The sequence below is a fragment of the Pteronotus mesoamericanus genome, unplaced genomic scaffold (assembly GCF_021234165.1).
Source record: "Pteronotus mesoamericanus isolate MK-2021 breed Mesoamerican mustached bat unplaced genomic scaffold, CSHL_Meso_final scaffold_167, whole genome shotgun sequence".
NCBI lineage: Eukaryota > Metazoa > Chordata > Mammalia > Chiroptera > Mormoopidae > Pteronotus > Pteronotus mesoamericanus.
The window spans coordinates 41,133,046-41,154,241 of NW_026555308.1; the positions used below are offsets into that span (position 1 = coordinate 41,133,046).

General features: G+C 37.2%; 1 protein-coding gene across 1 annotated transcript in view; it reads right to left on the reverse strand.

The window, feature by feature from the left end:
• Positions 1-2,964: 2,964 nt before the first annotated feature.
• FER (FER tyrosine kinase) overlaps positions 2,965-21,196 on the reverse strand; it is a 399,396-nt gene continuing 381,164 nt past the window's right edge. Inside the window, exons 19-21 of the mRNA XM_054589991.1 lie at positions 19,716-19,870; positions 6,020-6,142; positions 2,965-4,915 (exon numbers count right to left, since the gene is read on the reverse strand). Coding sequence (XP_054445966.1) covers positions 4,773-4,915; positions 6,020-6,142; positions 19,716-19,870 — 421 coding nt within the window. The 3' untranslated portion in view covers positions 2,965-4,772. The remainder of the gene's footprint in view (positions 4,916-6,019; positions 6,143-19,715; positions 19,871-21,196) is intronic.

The window sequence follows — 21,196 nt, forward strand, 5'->3', positions numbered from 1 at the left end:
AGGAGACTAGCCTAGGTGAAGTCCCACTGCAACCAAAGATTTCCAGTAAGGTATGAACTAGCAGAGGTCTTAGTTTAAGAACAATTAAATATAGCTAATGCAAATGTCAAGAGATTTTGAGTACTCTCTAAAATTTTGAAGGCATACGACCCAGTCCTTTAGTTGGCAGGACAGTGAGCTAGGGATATAAAACAGCTCCAGATCCAAGGGTGGGGGAGAGGTGTTCAGTTTGCTCACACTGAGGCCCACATGCCCGCAGGTGACTCACCTCTGTTGTTTTTTTGGCTCCAATATCTTTTTATTTTCTATAGGAAAGAATCTGGCTCTGTGGCACTGTTTCCCTTCGGCTTCCTATTCCACACTCTCCACAGAGGCTGCATTATCCTGTCTTAGTGTAACTGGTTCTTTCCTCTTTGCCTTTGTTGCATGCTTGTCTCATGTCCTTAACAGCAGACATACTAGCCTGTGCTCAGTACATCTCTGCAGTTTAAAGTGACTAGGAATTTAGGACAGCAGATTTTTCTGCTACCCAAGAATCTCAGTCCTTATTAGGCAGCTAAGTGAATCTTAGTATCTATACTTAACAATTCAGAATTTTATCTTTGAATTAGTATTAGGCAGTAGGATGGTTTTCAAGGGGTAATAAATATTTTCTTAAATTGAATTATGACTAAGATATATACGTTTATATATCTTTTATATCATAGCATTATTTTTTAAAGGATATCTTCATGGGACTATAAGACTGTACCAATATCTCTTTCAAGTAGGTAATTTTGGTACATGAGTATTTTCTTTTGCAAAAATGAATACGCAGTTCTGGATTCTTCCAACTAATATAATATTCAGACTTGATATGAAACTCATCAAAACAAAAATAAATAAAATATTTAATAAAATTTCTGGTATGTATAAGCAAATCAAAGCAATAAAAGAGGTAACACTTTATTTTAATGGTAAACTTTCATGCTAACTTAATAGAATAATGGAAAAGTAATATAAACTCATTTTCATATAAAATCTTTCTATTTAATCAACATATTAATACACAAAGAAAAGTGTCTTTCAATTGTCTGCCCCTTTGTTGCTCTTTTTATTTTGCAATATTCTGTTTTAGTGTGAGAGCTCTGACCGCCTACATACAAAAGTCAGCCTTTACATGTCTCAGAACAGTGCTTATGGACAATCAGTTTTGTTGATAAAAAACATTTTAAATACCATTGGTGTGATGAAGAGAGCATGTGGGGGAAAAAAAGAGGGCTGAGGCACACAACCTCTTTTCCGAAAATTTCAATTAATCTCACGTCACAAAAATGAGTTATAAAGTGGAGGGACTGAGAGAACTCTGCGTGACATACCACCTGGACAGGTATTGTTGCATTCTACCTTTTGTTTATCCCACTACAGGTCCTCAATGTGCGACATATAGTTAAAACAAACACTTCTTGACATAATCTCATTCTGGTATTGTGAAGCTATGGTTACTTTAGTAGCATTAGCCAAACTTTATATAAACTATATGGCAACATGGAAACATGAGTATGACAGACAGGAAAACTGTATTGTGATTTAAAGAAAATTCGAAATATTTTGGCGACTAAACATTTTTTTTTTCCATTTTAAAATAACCCTCAAATGAAAAAACAATTGTGAAATGTGCACTAAGACAATTTGGCTCATGGTCTAAGCTCATCTACTTGTAAGATGTTTAAATAATATTGTATTTGTGGTAAGATGGTAAATTATGAATGAAAACTTTATTGCTTAAATTAAATTTGGGAGATAAAGAAAAATGATTACATGAGGCCTTTTACTGGGGACCTAGTGGCAGGATGAGCTGAAATAAAGCCTCTGATTTTGAAAGGTTAGACAAAACTTGTTAATCGTTTATTATTTTCTTGGAAGAGAAAGGTTGTATGTTGGTTTTGGGAAGTAAACTCAGATTACTCAAATATAAAACTAACTTTAGGTTTCACATGTTGGTAAGAAACGTTAATTTGACATTAAAAGATTCCTTTCCTTGAAAAATGATGAACTAGCTAAATATTTTTCATAAAGCCTCTTTAGTGATTCAAAATAGAAAAATGTAGTGAGATTCAGACCACCTGGGCACCTCCCAGCCCTCCACATTCATAATTTAAGGAATTGCAACAGCACTGTATGGGAGTGATAAATGTAATGCTTAAAAAAATCCATTAACAACAAAGATTTGTGACCTGGCTTAATTACATTCAGACCAGAGGCAATTTTGGTTACAACTGTTTTCTTACTAAACAAGTCAAAGGATTTTGTGCAAATCTGGTCTTCTTTTCCTGCATCAACTCGCAAATTCAGAACAGTATTTGTGTGCTTTTTGGGTATGGATTAACTTCCTAAAGTACATAATTCAACAATTATCAGGACAGAAAGGATGAATAAATTATACTTTAAGTGCAAGAAAATTAACAGTAAAAAATGGTTTGCATAAGTTCTTTTTGATGCATGTGCCTATATTAGATTTAATATTCTATTCAATTGATATGATCCTGAAAGACTCTCAGTGAGTTATTAATCCTGAACTAGACCACTGCCTGCTTTGGGACAAAGAATAAAATAGAATTTAAATGCTGCAGATGTCATGATGTTTTGAAAAGCATCTTTAATTTAAGCACAGAGTTATGATGTGAATTGTAAATTCTGACAGCTGGGATGAATGAAATATCAATGCCATGTTCCTTCTTTAAACCAGAATGCAAAGATTAAGCCTCAGGTCTTGTTTACGAAATTAAAGCCAAAACCATCATTCTCTCTCCTTGCTGAGAGCTTAGCAGTGATGCTGCTAAGTGATGGGAGGCTGGTTTTATAAACAAAGAATATTATAGAAAGGTTCATCTAGAAATACTGACAAAGAATAGAAATATTGCTATCTTAGTCTTACATTTGAAGGCTAGCGAGGGCCTGAAGACCACAGCACTTATTTTAATTCATGAGACTGTGCTCTGATTTACCACAGTATATGCCATCAAAAGAAAGTTCCATTTATTTACAATATTTGACAGAAATGAAAACAGTGCTGATTAAAAAAATTGCTTTGAATATTGCAGTATGTTTTTGAGGGCATGTTTATTATGCTTTCAATTTAGTCTGAGTGTAGTAATCATTAATGTGTACAAAACTTTCAAGGAGATTGAAATGATAGACACAAGCTATTTTTCTCTTCAGTGTTATCCTTTCTGCTTTTCGGAGAACTGAGTGTGAGTCCTGTGCAATGATATTCACAGGCAGCACACAGCTGCAGAGGGCAGGAGGAGTTTTCTATCCTGTAAGCTCTTTCAAGAAACAAAGACCCAAATAATCACTAAGGTGCTATTTATCTGGACACACGCCTGAGCACTTATTAAAAGCTCCCAAGGCACATTTACCCCTGAGCATGACCATCTCTTCCACACACATTTATCCTGAGAGGCAACTATATACAGAACATGTGGTAAGCTCCCTGGACGCAGCAAAGATTTAGCTCAACAGAATCCTAGATCTGACTGTTGCGTATTCATATGAAGCATCTCCAGAACGGTGCTTGCACACCTGTCGGCCAAGGATGAGAATTTCCTGGTAGCAGTGGAAGGGTAACAAAGGGGGAAAGTGGAAATAGGAGAGCTGTCTTATAGCTTTTCCTCAGTAGTGTCCATTTATCTTCTTAACTATTTACTCCCTTCCCACCTGCCTTGCTTCGCGGTGGTGTGCGCGCTCAGGTGCCCGTTGTTTCTGAACTGGGGTCGCGGAAATCTGACAGCTCGGCAGACTGGTACCAGCAAAGGGCGTTAGTTCTGCGATGCCCCCTCTGAGGTGAAGGTACTTCACCAAGTGTATGCTGTTGGTTCTGTGGACTTGTGCTTTGCAGTTTCTCTAAAAGAATTTTTTGTTGCCATTAAGTAGGCTTTTTCTATGAACTCCTGAAAAGCATTTCTTAGAGCCTGTTTCGTGAATCCAAACCATAAAATAAAAAAGATGCGTGTGTATGCTTGCAAAGGCATAACTTAGGAAGACACGTGATGTTTTCCTTCTCCTCTCTGACCTCCTCTCCTCCAGCCCCGCCCCTGCCGCAGCTCTCTAACACACCCTTAAAAGCTGCGGCAGCAGCGCTAGCGTGTGCAGTCTGAGGCATCTCATGCACAGCTTTCTGATGCCCAAACAGAGGAGGGAAACAACCACCTCACTAAGAATGCAGGAGTGTGATGATTCTTACACTGCACTTATTTCTGGCAATAAAGAAAACCCCTAGGAGGGCCAAATAATTCCCAATACAAAGGGGTGTTTACAAATATAGACTTGCCTTGGCAGAGCGGAGAGCCAGTTTCAGCTGGCAGGTGTCCTGCAAACATGGCATTGCCACGGCAGTTACAGCACCGAGTGAGTCGGGTCTGAGGCACAGGACAGCAGCTGTGAAAGGTGCTGCTGACGTAGAAAAGCTTGACAAGCATCATGGTCTTGGTGGGAAAAAGAGCTGTTCTCCCTCACATTAGAGCCTGTGCTTTTTCTATTTACAGTGGCCTGAAATGGCAGGATTGCTGCGGTGAGCTAATAAAGCCCTTGGTAGAACTGTCTGTTTCTTGAATGCATTTGCCTTTGCCTTTTTTAAAAAGTGGCACTTATTTAAAAAAACAGTTAATAAAAAATATAACCTTAGCAGACTGTTGCAGGTAACGTGGTATAAACTTATTGTTAATGCGAAGAACAGTATTATTCTGCTGGAGGACCGAGTCCCAAAGGCTGTGTTTGGCACTGTCCCATCACTATGTGATCTTCTTCTTGATGACAGTGAGCTCTTTCTGAAGGTCACTGAATTTGGGGCGGTTTTCAGGTTTATAATCCCAACACTTCATCATAAGTTTAAAGATTTCCTCCGGACAGTGCTGAGGGGCTGACATCCGGTATCCTGGGGACCCAAGACAAGAACAACAGAATTTAGAATGGAGACAAGGTATAAATGCTCATGCAGGGCATTAAGCAGTTTGTAAATTTAGTACCTTATGTTGTAGGAATAATTGAAACAAAAACCCTATAAAGCAAACTGGTTTTTTTCCTACAAGTAAGCCAGAATTCAATATTACAAAGCCAAAGAATTACCTTCTAGTTCAGAACTCACATTTTGTTTGTTTATTGCAAAGTCTTATATAAGATGCCTCACATACAAATGCATATTTTATTTGCTCCAAGTATTTGCTTTTAGATGCTGTAGGCAGAGTTGTTTTTTTTTTTTTTTTAAATCATCGATACTACCAGGTTTTGGAGATGAAGAAAGGGTGAGGATTTAATAAACACAGGTTCAAAAGCAAAATAAAAATGATTGAGTTATATTCCTTTACAGTTCGAGAAGAATCTTTAATTCCAGGTTACTGGGTGGTGTCCCCACAGCATGCTGGTCAGCTGCTTGTGTGTTTGCCTTAGGAAGTAAAGTGTCCGTTTGAGGTGAGATAAGGCAGGCACGAAGCTACAGCCACCCTCTTACACCCCATCCTGCAGCCTGGCCCTCCTGAGCAACCTGAGGCTAAGGCATTGCCATTTTGTCAAAAGCATTCCTTCTGTTGAAAGCTGTGGACCACACAAACATACGCTCAGTGTCACCTTCACCTACACATTCCTCTCTCTGATCTGGGAACACCACAGAACTTCTTCAGAAGTTCCACAAAGTTCTCAATAACTTCCCGAAGTCTAACCACATTTCAATTTGCAGTAATATTAATGGTGTTTATCTGTCATTCTATAAAAAAACAGGAGCTTGTGGAACACTGTCCTGTTTCCCTTGAAGGGACAGAATGGTTTCCCTTGCAGGAGGAGAGAACAGCCTAGAGCTCTCTATTTTCAAAGCAAAAAGTTTGTCGTTAGGTAAGAGCCATACTATCCATGGGGTTCAGAAACAGATGTATACACACCTCAGCCCCTTCTACAGACTCACACAGTGTGCACCCTCCTCCTCGCCCCAGAAAAGCCACAGGCACACCAGAGCACTGCCCATCGGCACCCCGTGTCTTTGGCTCACCTCTTTCCACCTGCTCACGCGCTTGCTGATTTGTCATTCCAGGGTACGGGCAGACCCCGAGACTGAAGGTCTCCCAGAGGAGGATGCCAAAGCTCCACACGTCACTCTCCGAACTGTATCTCCCTGGAGGAGCACACGAACCACAGCCCGGTGAGAGGAGAAGCAGGTGACCGTTTTTGGCTATGCATTTCTATGTCAGTCACATAGCTTCATATTAAACTTACCAAAGGACCTTTAAAACCAGTGATCCTATTCCCTTCACAGGTTTTACTCTCCAAGACTAGCAATATTACCAAACAAATGAACAGTCTTCAGGCTGCTAGTTTAACCAAAATAGCTTTCAAATCACTTTTTCCCCCACCAAGAACAAATATTCAGCTGGCATATAAGCTTATTGTCCCTGTGGTATCTATTTGAAATGAACAGTATATATATAAAAAGACATGAATTTGTATACATCAATGCCTAGGAGAATAAGTTAGGTTTCTGCAATTTTGTCTTCTACCTGCATCATTTTTATTCCACTAAAATTAAAAATGAACTTAAAGCAATAAGGAAAGTTTCTTAGATTTTTTTATGCAAAAAGGAAAGTTTCTTAGCTTAAATTTTTTACTCATCATTGTTTACAGATATTCTTATTTGCTTAAGGGCCTTGTTTTCTCCACTGATAGTTTCACTTACGGAAAATATTTTTTGTATGTGTTTTGAATAGAGTACAAATGAACAGGGCTGGCTGATAAAAACAACTTCTTTAAATTACATGGAGCCTTGTTTTGTCAAAATATCTTGGCGCACCTGTTTTACTAGTCTACATAAGCTAAGGTCTTTGGATATTTTTTTATAGTCTTCTAGAGAAGCATAGACGTACAAGCCAGCACAAAGTACCTTCTGGAGGTGGATGTGAAATCACGGAGGCAAAGCAGAAAAGTTTTTTCCAAAAACAAGAGGTAAGACTTCCCAAGATTTTCCCAACATATTTGTATATTTTTACATATAGGGCATAAACTATCATAAGTAAGTCCCATTTGCAGTGGAGTTAAAGGATTCCAAAACGATTTCATTTCTACCTCCTTGTAGCTACCTGCCTGAACTCTTCCACTCCAGGATTTATGAATGCCTCTCCTTTAAAATCATCTTGTTATTTAAGGTAGGATGGCCTTTTCACCTTCTTGAAAAAAAAAAAAAATGAGAACCAGAGTGTGCCTACACTATGAAAACTGCTTCAATGCCAGAGTTTGAAGTCTGCTTACTAATTATCATCTCCAGCTGCTTAAACTAGCTTCCCTCTTAGTAGACAGTAATTATGTACAGTTGCTATGATATTCAGTAGGAAGATTAGTTTTCTTGTCTGCATATCAACTGTTTTTCATGTTTAGCATCCAATAATTTAGCACTTTTCATGAAAGTCATTCAATGGCTACAGTTAATACTAATTCTTCAAGATAGTACAAGGAATACAGAGTCAAATATCTTCTCTTTGTAAAATAGTATCTGGGCAGATATCAAGAGAGGCATGTTTTATATAAACCACCACTCCAGAATTAAAAGCTTATAACATAACTCTATGAATTTGACCTTTGAAGCTGGTTTTGATGGGTACTTTTAAAAAATTTATTTTAAATCTTTTACATATTTGTTATTGAGGAATAATTTATATTTGTTTCAGGTATACAACATAATTCGATATTTGTATATATTGCAAAATGATTACCACAAATATGTAAATATCTATCACCATACAGTCATATATATTTTCTTTTGATGAGAACTTTTAACATCTACTCTCATAGAAACATTCAGATAATCAATACAGTATTAACTATAATCATGATGCTATACATAACATCCCCATAACATTTTATATATATAACTGGCAGTTTGTACCCTTGACCCACTTTGTCCATTCTGTTCATCCTGAAACCCCATCTGTGGTCACCACCAATGTATTCTCTGTATCCAGGGATTTGTTTTTTTTTGTTTGTTTGTTTTTGTGTGTGTACTTTTTAAGGTTCCACACCTATGGTATTTGTTATCTGTCTGATTTAGGCACCCAACATCCATCCATGTTGTGGCAAATGGCAAGATTTCATTCCTTTTAATGGCTAAATAGTATCCCATTGTATATTTTTTACCAAATTTTCTTTATCCACTTACGGAAACAATCTGATTGTTCATCAATACATATCTTGGCTATTATAAATAATGCTACAATGAACATGGGGGGATAATATCTTTTCAAAATAGTGATATTTATTTCCTTCAGATACATACCCAGAAGTGGAATTGCTGGATTATATGGTACTTCTAGTTTTAATTTTTAAAACAAATCTCCATACCATCTTACACATGGCTGCACCAATTTACATTTCCACCAAAAGTGCTCAAAAGTTCCCTTTTTTTCACATCCTAAGCAAAATTTGTCTTATTTTTGATAACATCCTTTCTAACAGATGCGAGGTAATATTTAATTGTTGTTTTGATTTCATTTACCTGATGATTAGTGACACTGAGCGTCTTTTTATGTACCTGTTGGCCACCTGTACAGTTTTCTCTTTAGGAAAATGTTGATTCAGATCTTCTACCCATTTTCTTTTTTGCTACTGGGTTGTAAGAGTCCTTTATATATTTTGGATATAACTCCTTGTCAAATACACAATTTGCAAATATATTCTCCCATTCAGTATGTTACACCATACCATTTTGTTGATGGTTTCTTTTGCTGTGCAAAAGCATTTTAACTTGAGGTACTCCTACTTGTTTATATTTGCTTTTGGTATCAGGTCCAAAAAAGTCATTGCCATGACTTATGTCAGGATTACTGCCTATTTTTTCTTCCAAAAGTTTCATGGTTTTCTAAAATGCAAGTCTTTAATTCATTTTAAGTTAATTTTTGTGTATGGTGTAAGACACCCAACACTATTTGTTGATGAGACTGTTTTTTGTCTATTGTTTGTCTATTGTATATTCTTGGCCCCTCTGTCATCAATTAATTGACTATGTAGGCATGGCTTTATTTCTGTGCTCTCTATTCTGTTCCATTAATCTATGTGTCTGTTTTTATGCAACACCATACTGTTTTCATTGCTATGGTTTTGTAGTATAGTTCGAAGTCAGGGACTGATGCCTCCTGTTTCGTTGTTCTTTCTTAAGACTGATTGGCAATTTGGGGTCTCTTGGGGGTCCCATACACATTTTAGAATTGTTTTCTCTACTTCTGTGAGAAATGCCATTGGAATTTTGATAGGAATTACACTGAATCTGTAGATTGTTAAAATGACCTATTACCTATAGCAATCTATGATCTTCAATTTCTTTAATCAATGTTGTATATAGTTTTCAGTGTACAGGTCTTTCAACTCCTTGGTTAAATTTATTCCTAGGTATTTTATCCTTTTTTAATGCAATTGTAAATAAGATTTTCTTTATTTCTCTTTCTGGTAGTTTATTACTTGTATCTAGAAATACAACAGATATTCATATATTGATTTTATATCCTGAAACTTTACTGAACTCATTGATTAGTTCTAACAGTTTCCTGGTGAAGTCTTTGTATGCAAATACTAACAATTTTATCGCTTTCTGATTTGGTTTCTTTGTCTTGCTTAACTGCCATGGCAAGGAGTTCCAGTACTATGTTAAATAAAAGTAGCAGAAGTGGGCATCCTTCTCTTGATCCTGCTTTTAGAGAAAAAGCTTTTGGCTTTTCATTATTGAATGATAGTAGCAGTGGGTCTGTCCAATCTGGCCTTTATTATGTTGAGGTAAGTTCCCTCTATCCCATCTTATGGAGAGTTTTTATCATAGATAGGTGTTGAATTTTGCCAAAAGCTTTTCCCAAATCTATTGAGATAATCATATGAATTTTATTCTTTTGTTAATGTGGTGAACAACCGTGATTGATTTGTGGGTACTGCACCATTGTTGCATCCTGTGTTTTCATTTAATCATGGTGTATGGTTCTTTTGATGTATTACTGAATTCAGTTTACTAATATTCTGTTGAGGATTTCTGCATCTAGGTCTATCAGTGATATTGGCCTGTAATTGTCTTTTCTTGTGGCATCCTGTCAACACGGTTAAAATAATGCTGGCCTTGAGAAATGAATCTGCAAGTACTCTCTCCTCTTCTGTTTTTTGGAAGAGTCTGAGGAAAATTGGTTTTCTTCTTTATATTCACCAGTGAAACTGTCTGGTACCTGACTTGTTTTTTGGCAGATTTTTGATTACTTGTAAAATTGAATCAATAATGGTGTGATCAGATTTTCTAATTCTTCATGATTCAGTCTTAGCAATTCCAAGAAACAGAGGACTTACCAAGAATAAACCAGGAATCTTAACAGACCAGTTATTAGCAAGAAACCTAAAGCAGTATTAACAAAACTCCCAACAAACACAATCCCATGACCAGATGGCTTCCCAGGTGAATTCTACCAAACATTTAAAGTAGAATCAGTACCTGTCCAAACAGTCAAACAGGAAGAAATGGTTCCAAACTCATTCTACGAGGCCAGCCAAACCCTGATACCAAAACCAGAAAAAGACACTACAAAGTAAAATAATTATAGGCCCAAATTCCTGATGAGCATAGATGCCAAAATTCTCAACAAAATACTAGCAAACTGAATTTAATAGTACATTAAAAGGGTTATACACCATGATTAAGTGGGATTTATACCAGGATGCAAGGACAGTTCAACATCTACAAAATAATTAATGTGATTTATCACATTAACCAAACTGAGGATAAAAATCATGTGATTATTTCAATAGACACAGAAAAAGCATTTGACAAAATTCAACATCTATGATAACTTTCAATGAAGAAGGTAGAATACTTACTTCAACTTAAGACTGTATATGGCAAACCCACAACTAACAACATACTCAATGGTGAAAAACTAAAAGCTTTCCCTCTAAGATCAGGAACAAGACAAGAATACCCACTCTCACTACTGTTATTCAATATAGTTCTAGAAGTCCTAGCCACAGCATCAGACAAGAAAAAAAAAAAAGCACTCCAATTGTAAAGGAAGAAGTAACAATGTCACTGTTTGCAGATGATATGATTGTATGCATTGAAAACCCTAAGGAATTGACCACAAATTAATAAAATTATAAAAGAATTCAGTAAAGAAAAGGATTCAAAATTAATATACAGAAGTCCATCATGTTCCTATATGCTAATAAAAAACAGTCTGAAGGAGAGATTAAGAACACAATCCCATCTATGGTTGCAATAAAAAAAAAAAATACCTAAGAATAAATTTAACCAGGAGGTGAAAGACCTGTACTCTGAAAATAATGACAATGAAGAGGACACAATAAAATGGAAGGCTATATACCATGCTCATAGAGTGGAAGGATTAATATGGTCATACTACCCAAAGCAATTTTCAGATTCAATGCAATTCGTATCAAAAGACCAATGATATTATTCTTAGAACTAGAATAAATAATTCTAAAATTATATGGAACCACAAAAGACCCCAAATAGCCAAAGAAATCTTGAGAAAGAAGAACAAAGTTGGGAGTATCATGTTCCTTAATTTCAAATATAAGACCATAGTAATCAAAAAAGTATGATATTGGCACAAAAACAATTTACAAGTGGTATTGGGAAAACTGGAAGATTTTCTTATGCCATATACAAAAATAAACTCAATATGGATTAAAAGACTTAAATGGAAGACATGAAACTATAAAACTCATAGAGGAAAACATAGTAAATTATCTGACATCAGTCTGAGTAATGTCTTTTTGGATATGTTCCCTTAAATAAGAGAAACAAAAGCAAAAACAAATAGGACTCTAACAAACTAAAATGCTTCTGTACAGTGAAGGAAACCATCAATAAAACAAAAAGACAATCTACTGAATGGAAGAATATATTCATAAATTATATATCCATCCCTATGTTCATTGCAACATTATTTACAATAGTGAAGATGTGGAAGCAACATATATGTCCATCAACCAATGAATGGCTAAAGAAGACATGGCGTGTATATATGCAATGGAATATTATGTTGCAATAAAAACAATGAAAGCTTGCCATTTTCAACAGCATAGATAGACTTAGAGGATATTATAAGTGACATAAGTCAGAGAAAGACATACTATATGGTGTCACTTATATGTAGAAGCTAAAATAAGCCAAGCAAAAACAGGCATGTAGAAATGAAGCTCAAACTGATGATCATCAGAAGGGAGGGATGGGGGACTAGGTGAGGGGAGATATATAGTCAATAATACTGTGATGGTGACAGGTGATTACTAGAATTAGTGGGGTAATTACATTGTAAGGTGTGAAAATGTCAAACTACTGTATTTTACACCTGAAACTAATAAAATATTTCATAACAACTACATTTATTTTTTTTTTTAATATAATGCTTTAGTTCTGGCTGTTACAGATAGCTGGAATTAGAATTTTGATTTGTAAATAATTTTTTCAGCTTGAAATTATACTTTTATTGAAACACAGAATTTTCCTTGGCATAATTGCTTAAAAGAAAGAGGAGTTGTAAAGGCAATATAATGTAGAACATCTAGCAAACAGGTATAAGAACAAATTCTAGAGAACTGGATTTTACCGGTGAGCCTTTAGGGCCTCCGAAGTCCACTTCCACCTCCCTTAAAGGGATGCTGTAAGAAGGTGCTTAAAGATGTTTTGTTTTTTAAAGAAAACCCCTCGGGAACACATGGGTTACAAGCCTATCTTTTATCCTGTGAATGATCTCCTTAGAAATATAGCCTTCCAGTAATACCACCACTCCGGGAAAAAAAAATTGCTATGGAAAATTAACAGAGCTGCTGTTTCCTCTAGACACCAGGAAAAGAATTAGTTTGCAATCTCTAGAAAGCTCACAAAAGCTTCTTCCAGTAGCACAACGGAAGACAAACTAAGGGTGAGGCTCACTATCCGTGTAATGCTAACTTTGAAAACATCACTGGTGGCAACTAGAACAGCTTTGTCAATTTCTCATAATGACAGCTATTCCACAGTATCACTGGTGTACAAAATACAAAACAGATTCTGGTTTCTGAACGTCCCCCAACTAAGTTCCAAACCAATTACATTTCACAGCTTTATCTGGAAAACATCTGTTGGTTCCTCAAAAAGTTAAACATAGAATTACCATATGCTTCCTAGTGTTTACTTAGAAAAATTGAAAATACTCAAATCCGTGTCCACAGGGATGTTCATATTAGTGTTATTCACAATAGCCAAAAGGTAAAAAGCATTGAAATATACATCAATGGATGAATAAGTTTTGGTAAATACATACAATGGAATATTAACCAGCCATTAAAAGGAATAAAATAATGCATGTTACAACATGGATGGATTTTAAAAACGTTATGCTAACTGAAAAAAAAATCATACACAGGCCATATATTGTATGATTCCATTTCTATGAAATATTCAGAATAGGTAGATCCACAGCATCAAAAAGCAGATATGGGTTTTCCAGTGGCCAGGGAGATAGACAAATGGGCAGTAACTTCTTACTGAGTATAGGGTTTTATTTTGGAGTGATGAAAATGTTTTAAAACTAGATAGGGGAGAGGGTTGTACAATATTGTGAACTATAATAAATGCCAGAGAATTATTCATTTTAAAATGGTTAATTTTGTTACATGAATTTTCACTTCAATTTTTAAAAAAGCTTTGTCTTTAGTTCAGGCAATAGATTCAGAAATTTATAAATGCCTTATTTTTCATGAATTTTTCATTTTAAAGCAACAGAAAATCTGTTTATGATATTTTAATTCAAAACACACTAAACCCATTCACCAGCCCATGGCTCATGTGCTGCTTCCCTTAATGAAAATGCAATTTCTAATTTCACTTAAAGCACAATGTTTTTTTCAAAAATTCTTGGGCTGTTACCTATTTTGTTAAGGCCCATTTCATCCCAACCACAGATAATGCAAGATATATTTATTTCTAATTACAATGACACAAAAATTGAAGCAAAAAAAATTCCCTGCTGTTTTAAAATGTAACTCCCATTTCTCTCTTCCCACAAGTTCCACAGACTGAGACGCTAAGAAACCATGTTGATTTTCAGAGTAAGAAACTACAGAATTGGTTGGCTTAATATTTTAGCAACCTAACATTAGATGAGGTTATTGGGCCAATTAACAGAAATTCAAAAGGAATAGTTCAAAGCCACAGCAACACTTTTGCTCTGTGTATAACTGAACTCTTAAAATAAAAATCAGGTAGTGACATCAGCATCATGTGAAAGTGGGAAAACCTCTTTTCCTCTCCCCTTAAAGTTGCAAGTTGGACAATTCAATCAAGGATTCCCTGCTCAGTGCAACAAACACATCTGAGAGATCTGTGCATTGAAACAAGCAGGGGAGTCAGGAAGAGGGAAGGACAGAGAGGACAGCTGCAGGCACAGTCCAGAGCTCTCTGCGCCTCAGGGAATTCAGCATAGTGGAGGGCTGGGTTGCAACCCCCAGTTAGCAGTGCAGAGGGCCACAGTGACAGGTGCACACTGAGGCTGAGCCCAGGGACAGAGGTGGAGAAGCAGTGTTAGGGGTGGTGTCTGAAGTTAAGCAGCCACAATCACCAGGGAAGAAAATATAAAGCCACACACCTGCGAATCTGCCCCATCTCATCTATCATATCAATAGATGCCAAAAAAGCATTTAACAAGATATGATATCCACTTATGATTACAACACACAATGAAGTGGGTAGAGAAGGGAAGTACCTCAACATACTACAGGCCACATATGACAAACCCTCAGCTAATACCTTCAATGCTGAAAAACTATGAGCTCTTAAGCTAGGATCAGGAAAAAGACTAGACTTCCCCTCACTACTATTATTCAACATAGTACTGGAAGGCTGAGCCACAGCAATCAGGCAAAAGAAAGAAAGAAAGGCACTCAAATTGGGAGGATAGAAGTAACTGTCACATTTTGCAGATGACATGATTCTGTATATAGAAAACTCTAAAGACTTCACCAGAAGACTATCAAACTATAAACAGGACTTCCGGTCAAGATGGTGGCATAGGCAGACAGGGCTCGCCTCTTTGCACAACTACATCAAAATTACAACTAAAACACAGAACCACCATCACTCAGAACCAGCAGAAGCTGAGTTGAATGGAAGTCTGACGACTACGGAATTAAAGAAACCCCATCCATCCACACTGGTGTGTAAGGCGGAGATGTGGAATGGGCTGGTCCCACACCCACATGTGGTGGATAAAAATTTGGGAGGGCTACCTTAGGAGCTAGGAGTCCCAGCCCCACACCAGATCCCCCAGCCCAGGGTTCCAGTGTCAGGATTACAAGTCCCTAAAACTTCTGGCTGCAAAAACCGGCAGGGATTGAGTCAGTGGAAGAAACTTCTGGAGTCCCAAGCAGTTCCTCTTAAAGAACCGATATACAGACTCACCTACTCAGAATCACTCCCTCTGGACTCCAGCACCAGCGTAGCAGCTTGAAAGGCACCAGTGGCATATGGGGAGGAACCAAAGTGTCTGGCATCAAAGCGAGAGCTGTGACACAGCTTTCTCCCAGACAGGAAGGTAGGCAGAGGCCATTGTCCCTTGTCCCTTTTCTGAACCCCCCCCCGCCCCACCCCCAAAAGAACTGGCAAGCTGGTGCCATATCTGAGACTCCATCAGCCTGGCTAACACTGTTTGACTGCTTTGGAGATCCCCAGAGACTCTGCCCCACCCAATTTACTGGCCCATCCAAGCTGTTTTTGCATATGAATGGCTGGTCTTGGCTCATGATTCGCAACTTCCTAAATCCTCTAAAACAATAGCTGGCTTCCCTGAGCCCCAGGCATGGCACTAGCAGCAGCCAGACTAGATTCACAGCTTCACTTTGCCTGGGAATCTCCATGCCCAACACAAGTAGCAGCTATCTCAGATTGCTTTATAGCTCAGGTAGGGTGGCCCCAGGTCAGACTAGGTGGAGGCTGATCTTGGCCTGCACCAGCTGGGAAACCCCAGGGCCAGCTCACTCAGTGGACAGCTACAGACCACATCAGAGCACCACCACCTTGCCCCTGAATAGCAGATAATCCAAGGAGGTTGGTGATAAGTGGTCACAGCCAATACTTGAAGCTGACTGGCCTGGATGAACCCTTCCCATTGACTTCCCAACAGCAACCAAGGCTCAACTACAAGAGGAGGGTGTACTCAGCTCACACAAAGGGCGCACCTTGATAGGGGAGGCTGTGCCACTGGGCCCTACAGGACACCTACTCCATTAAGCCATACTAGCAAAACATGGAGTCAAAGCAGCTCTACCTAAAACACTGAAACAAACACAGGGAGGCTGCTGAAATGAGGTGACAAAAATTCATGGCTCAAATGAAAGAACAGATCAAAACACCAGGAAAAAAAAAAAAACTAAAAGTAGAGTTAAATAATCTGCCAGATACAGAGCTCAAAACACTGATTACAAGGATGGTTGAGGAACTTAGTGAGGATGTCAACAGCATAAAAAAGATCCAGTCAGAAATGAAGGATTCACTAATTGAAATAAAGAACAATTTATAGGGAAACAGCACTAGAGTGGATGAGGCTGAGAATCTAATTAATGATTTGGAACATAAGGGAGCAAAAAATAACCAATCAAAACATGAAGAAAGAAGAATACAAAAAATGAGAAAAGTATAAGCTGCCCATGGGACAACTACAACTCCAACATTTGCATCATAGGGGAGCCAGAAAGAGAAGAGAAAGAACAAGAAATTGGAAATCTATTTGAAAAAAATAATGAAAGAAAACTTCCCTAATTTGGTGAAGGAAATAGATGTTTAAGTCCAGGAAGCACAGAGTCACAAACAAAATGGATGCAAAGAGGCTCTCTCCAAGACACATCATAGTTAAAATGTCAAAGGATAAAGATAAAGAGAGGATCTTAAAAGGAGCAAGAGAAAAGCAGATATTACCTACAAAAGTGTTCCCATAAGACTGTTAGCTGATTTCTCAAAAGAAACTTCACAGGCTAGAAGGGGCTGGCAAGAAATATTCAAAGTCATGAAAATCAGGGACCTACAGCCAAGATTGCTCTACCAAGCAAAAATTTAATTTAGAATCAAAGGACAGATAAAGAGCTTCCCAGACAAGAAAAAACTAAAGGAGGTCACCATCACCAAACCATTGTTATATGTAATGTTAAAGAGATTACTTAAGAAAAAGATAAAAACTATGGACTGTAAAATGGCAAAACAAAACAAAACATATCTATCAACAATTGAATGTAAAATACAAACTAAGCAAACAAGAAGAACAGAGACAGAATCGTGGATACAGAGAGAGTTTTGGTGGTTGCCAGGTGGTAGGGGGGTGTTGGGAATGGGTAAAAAGGTGAGGGGATTAAGAATTACAAATAGGTAGTTACAGAATAGGAATGGGAATGTAAAGTACAGTATAGGAAATGGAGTAGCTAAATAACTTATACACATGACCCGTGGACATGAACAATGGTGGGGGCACAGCCTGAGGGAGTGAAGGGTGCTGGGTGGAGAGGGGCAAAGGGGGAAAGTCAGAACTGTAATAGCATAATGAATGTAATATAATTAAAAAATAAAAATAAAAATAAAATACAGCAAAGGATACAAAGTCAATGTACAAAAATTCATTGCATTCTTATATACTAACAATGAAATACCTGAAAAAGAAATGAAGAAAACAATCCAAATTGCAAAAAAAAAAAAGGATAAAATACCAAGAAATAAACTTAACACAGGAAGTGAAGGACGTATACACTGAACACTACATGACACTATTGACAGAAATTGAAGAAAATACAAAGAGATGGAAAGATATACTATGTTTCTAGATTGGAAGAATCATAGTTAAAATGGCCATATTATCTAAAGCAATATACAGTTTCAATATGATCCCCAGCAAAATCCCAATGCCATTTTTTAAAGAAATAGAACAACAACAAAAAAAAAATCAAAGCTGGGTAGAACCACAAAGGACCCAAAAAAACCAAAATGAGAAAAAAAGAACAAAGACAAAGGTATCACACTCCCTGACTTCAAACTACACTACAAAGCTACAATAATCAAAACAGCATGTTGTTGGCAGGAAAATGGCAGTGATCAATGGAACAGAATTGAGAGCCCAGAAAAAAATCCATGCATAGATGGGCAACTAATTTACAGCAAAGAAGCTAAAAACATACAATTGAGAAAAAAAAGCCTCTTCAATAAATATTTTGGGAAAACTGGAAAGCAACATGCAAAAGAATGAAACTAGACTGCTATCTGATGCCATGCACAAAAAAATGACTTAAAATGGATTAAAAACTTACCTATAAGACCTAAAACAATAAACTGCATAGAAGAAAACATATGTACTAAACTTACAGACCTTGGTCTCAGAGTAGTTTTTGTGAACTTGATCCCAAAGTCAAAGGAGGTAAAAACAAAAATAAATGAACGGACTGCATCAAACTAAAAACCATCTGCCCAGCTAAAGAAATCATCAACAATACTAAAAGGCAACCAACTAAATAGGAGTAAATATTTGCAAATGATACCTCTGATAAGCGGCTAATATCCAAAATATATAAAGAACTCATACAACTCAACAAAAAAACCAAACAATTCAATTAATAAATGGACAGAGGACCTGAATACTTTTCCAAAGAAGATATACAAGTGGCCAATAGATATATGAAAAGATGCTTGAATTCACTAGCTATAGGGAAATGCAAATCAAAACCACCATGAGATACCACTTCATACCTGTTAGAATGGCTATTATCTGTAAGAGAAGAAATAAGTTCGGCAAGGATCTAGGAAAGAAGGAACCCTTGTACACTGCTGGTGGGAATGTAAACTCGTACAACCTCCATGGAAAACAGTATAAAGGTTCCTCCAAATTAATTGAGCTAGCATATGACCCAGCAATCCTTCCTATGTATATTTATCCCCCCAAATTTAAAAACATTTATTCAGAAAGACATACGTACCCCTATGTTCACTGTAGCATTATTCACAGTAGCCACAGCATGTAAACAAGCTAAGTGCCCTCTGAAGGATGACTAGGTAAAGAAGATGTAGTACATATATACAAAATGGAATACTACCCAGCCATAAAAAGCCTTTGCGACAATATGGACAGATCTTGAGAGTATCATAATATGAGAAATAAGTCTATGGAAAAGAAGAACCATATGACTTCACTCAAAATAGCAAATGAACAAATAAAACAAACTCATAGACACAGACAATAGTATGATGATGATCAGAGCAGTAAGGGGGCGGAGGAATGATGAAGAGGGTTATACGGCGTTAAAAGGAGACTTGACTTTGGGTGGTGAACACACAATGTAATATACTGATGATGTGTTACAGAACTGTACACTTGAAACTTATACAATCTTATTAACCGATGTCATCCCAATAAATTTAATTTAAAGAAGTAAAAAAAAAAAATCATTTTTGGATAAAAAAGAACTTTCAGATTTAAAAATGCTTGTGAGTATATCCATCTTTCAAATCTAGCAACCTTGCATATAGAAATCTGATCAGTAAAGTTAAGGAGTTAAGTTGGTGCTCATGTTTAAGTGCAAATTATGAACATTTATACATCATTCTAACTTGGATTCTGCTGTACCCCTCTAATTTTGCTCGTGAATGTTTTATTCTGATGGAGTCCATTTTCTACCACCAAAAAGAGAGTGTCCAGTCTTACCATAGTTAAGAGCTTCTGGTGCTGTCCATTTAATGGGAATCTGCTTTAACCCAGAAGATGAATACACTCCACCATCCTCTTGACGAGACATTCCAAAGTCGCTGATTTTCAGAACATTATTTTCACCTACCAGGCAGTTTCTTGCAGCAAGATCCCTAGATTATAAAACACAAAAAACACCTATTAAAACAAATTGAAAGTCACTTTCACATTAGTGACTTCTCCACTTTGTATTTTTACAGTTGCAATTTATTTATAATGAGGTTAAGAATACTTGTGATTTACCAGTCTTTCCTGTCACAGGTAAAAATCACTCACGTGAATATTTGCATATGGAACAGGCCACATACTAATTTTCTAGGCACCACATATATTTCCATTTTACTAGAAAAACAATGATTCTAAGGTTAAGAGAAAAACCACAGAGGAGAGAGGCTAAGCCAACATGGTATCACTTCTCCTTTGATTGACTTTCCTAGTGCAGCACTGTCCAACAGGACTTTCTGTGATGATGGAAAATTCTCTATCCATGCTGTGCTGTTCAGTAGGTAGTCATTGTCCACAAGTGACCACTGAACACTTGCACTGTGGCTTGTGTGGTTGAGAAGCTGAATATTTTATTTTATTTACTTTTTGTTAATTAAATAGCTGAGTGCCGCTAGTAGTTACTGAGTAGTAGACTGTAGTATAATCTAGCAGGGGTGTACAACCTGCAGCCCACGATGGCTGTGAATGGCCCAAGACAACATCATAAATTTACTTAAAACATTATGAGATTTGTGTGTGTGTGTGATTACGTGTCACAATGTATTTGATGTGTGGCCCAAGACAACTCTTCTTCCAGTGTGGTTCAGAGATGCCAAAAGGTTGAACAGCCCTGATAGAGCTTCCCAACACTTTTTCTATTGCATCTGGGTCAGGGAAAACTTACAAGATGATTTGGCTGTGTCTCTTTCTCCCACTTCATCTCGTTCTACTCTCTCCATAATTTGCTATATTCTAGACATAGGGAGCTTCTTATTGTCCCCCAATGCAGGAAAAGTTCCCTAAACATGACAAGATTATTTGCACTGTAGGGCCCTTCCACTTAGCTGTTCCCTTTGCCTGGTGTGTACTCCTAGACTTTTGCATAGCTGACTCCTCTTCATTCATTCATAGCTCAAATGTTCTCCTTGGAGACATCTGCCCTGACCACCCTGATCTGATAGTGAAAACCACAGTGAACAAACCAGAGCAAGTCTCTAATTCTAGAGGGGAAAACATTCAATAATCAATCTGAACACACACACACACAATACGCTACTATATGGAGAATGGACTGGCAGAACCAGAGAGCCCACCAGTTAGGAGACAATTTCAAAAGTTAAAGAGAGGCCATCGCTTACACTAAGATGAAAGTGGCAGAGTTGGTCAGAAGCTGTCAGAGTCAGGATATATTTTGAAGGTACAATCAGTAGAATTTGCTTGTAGAGAAGATGTGG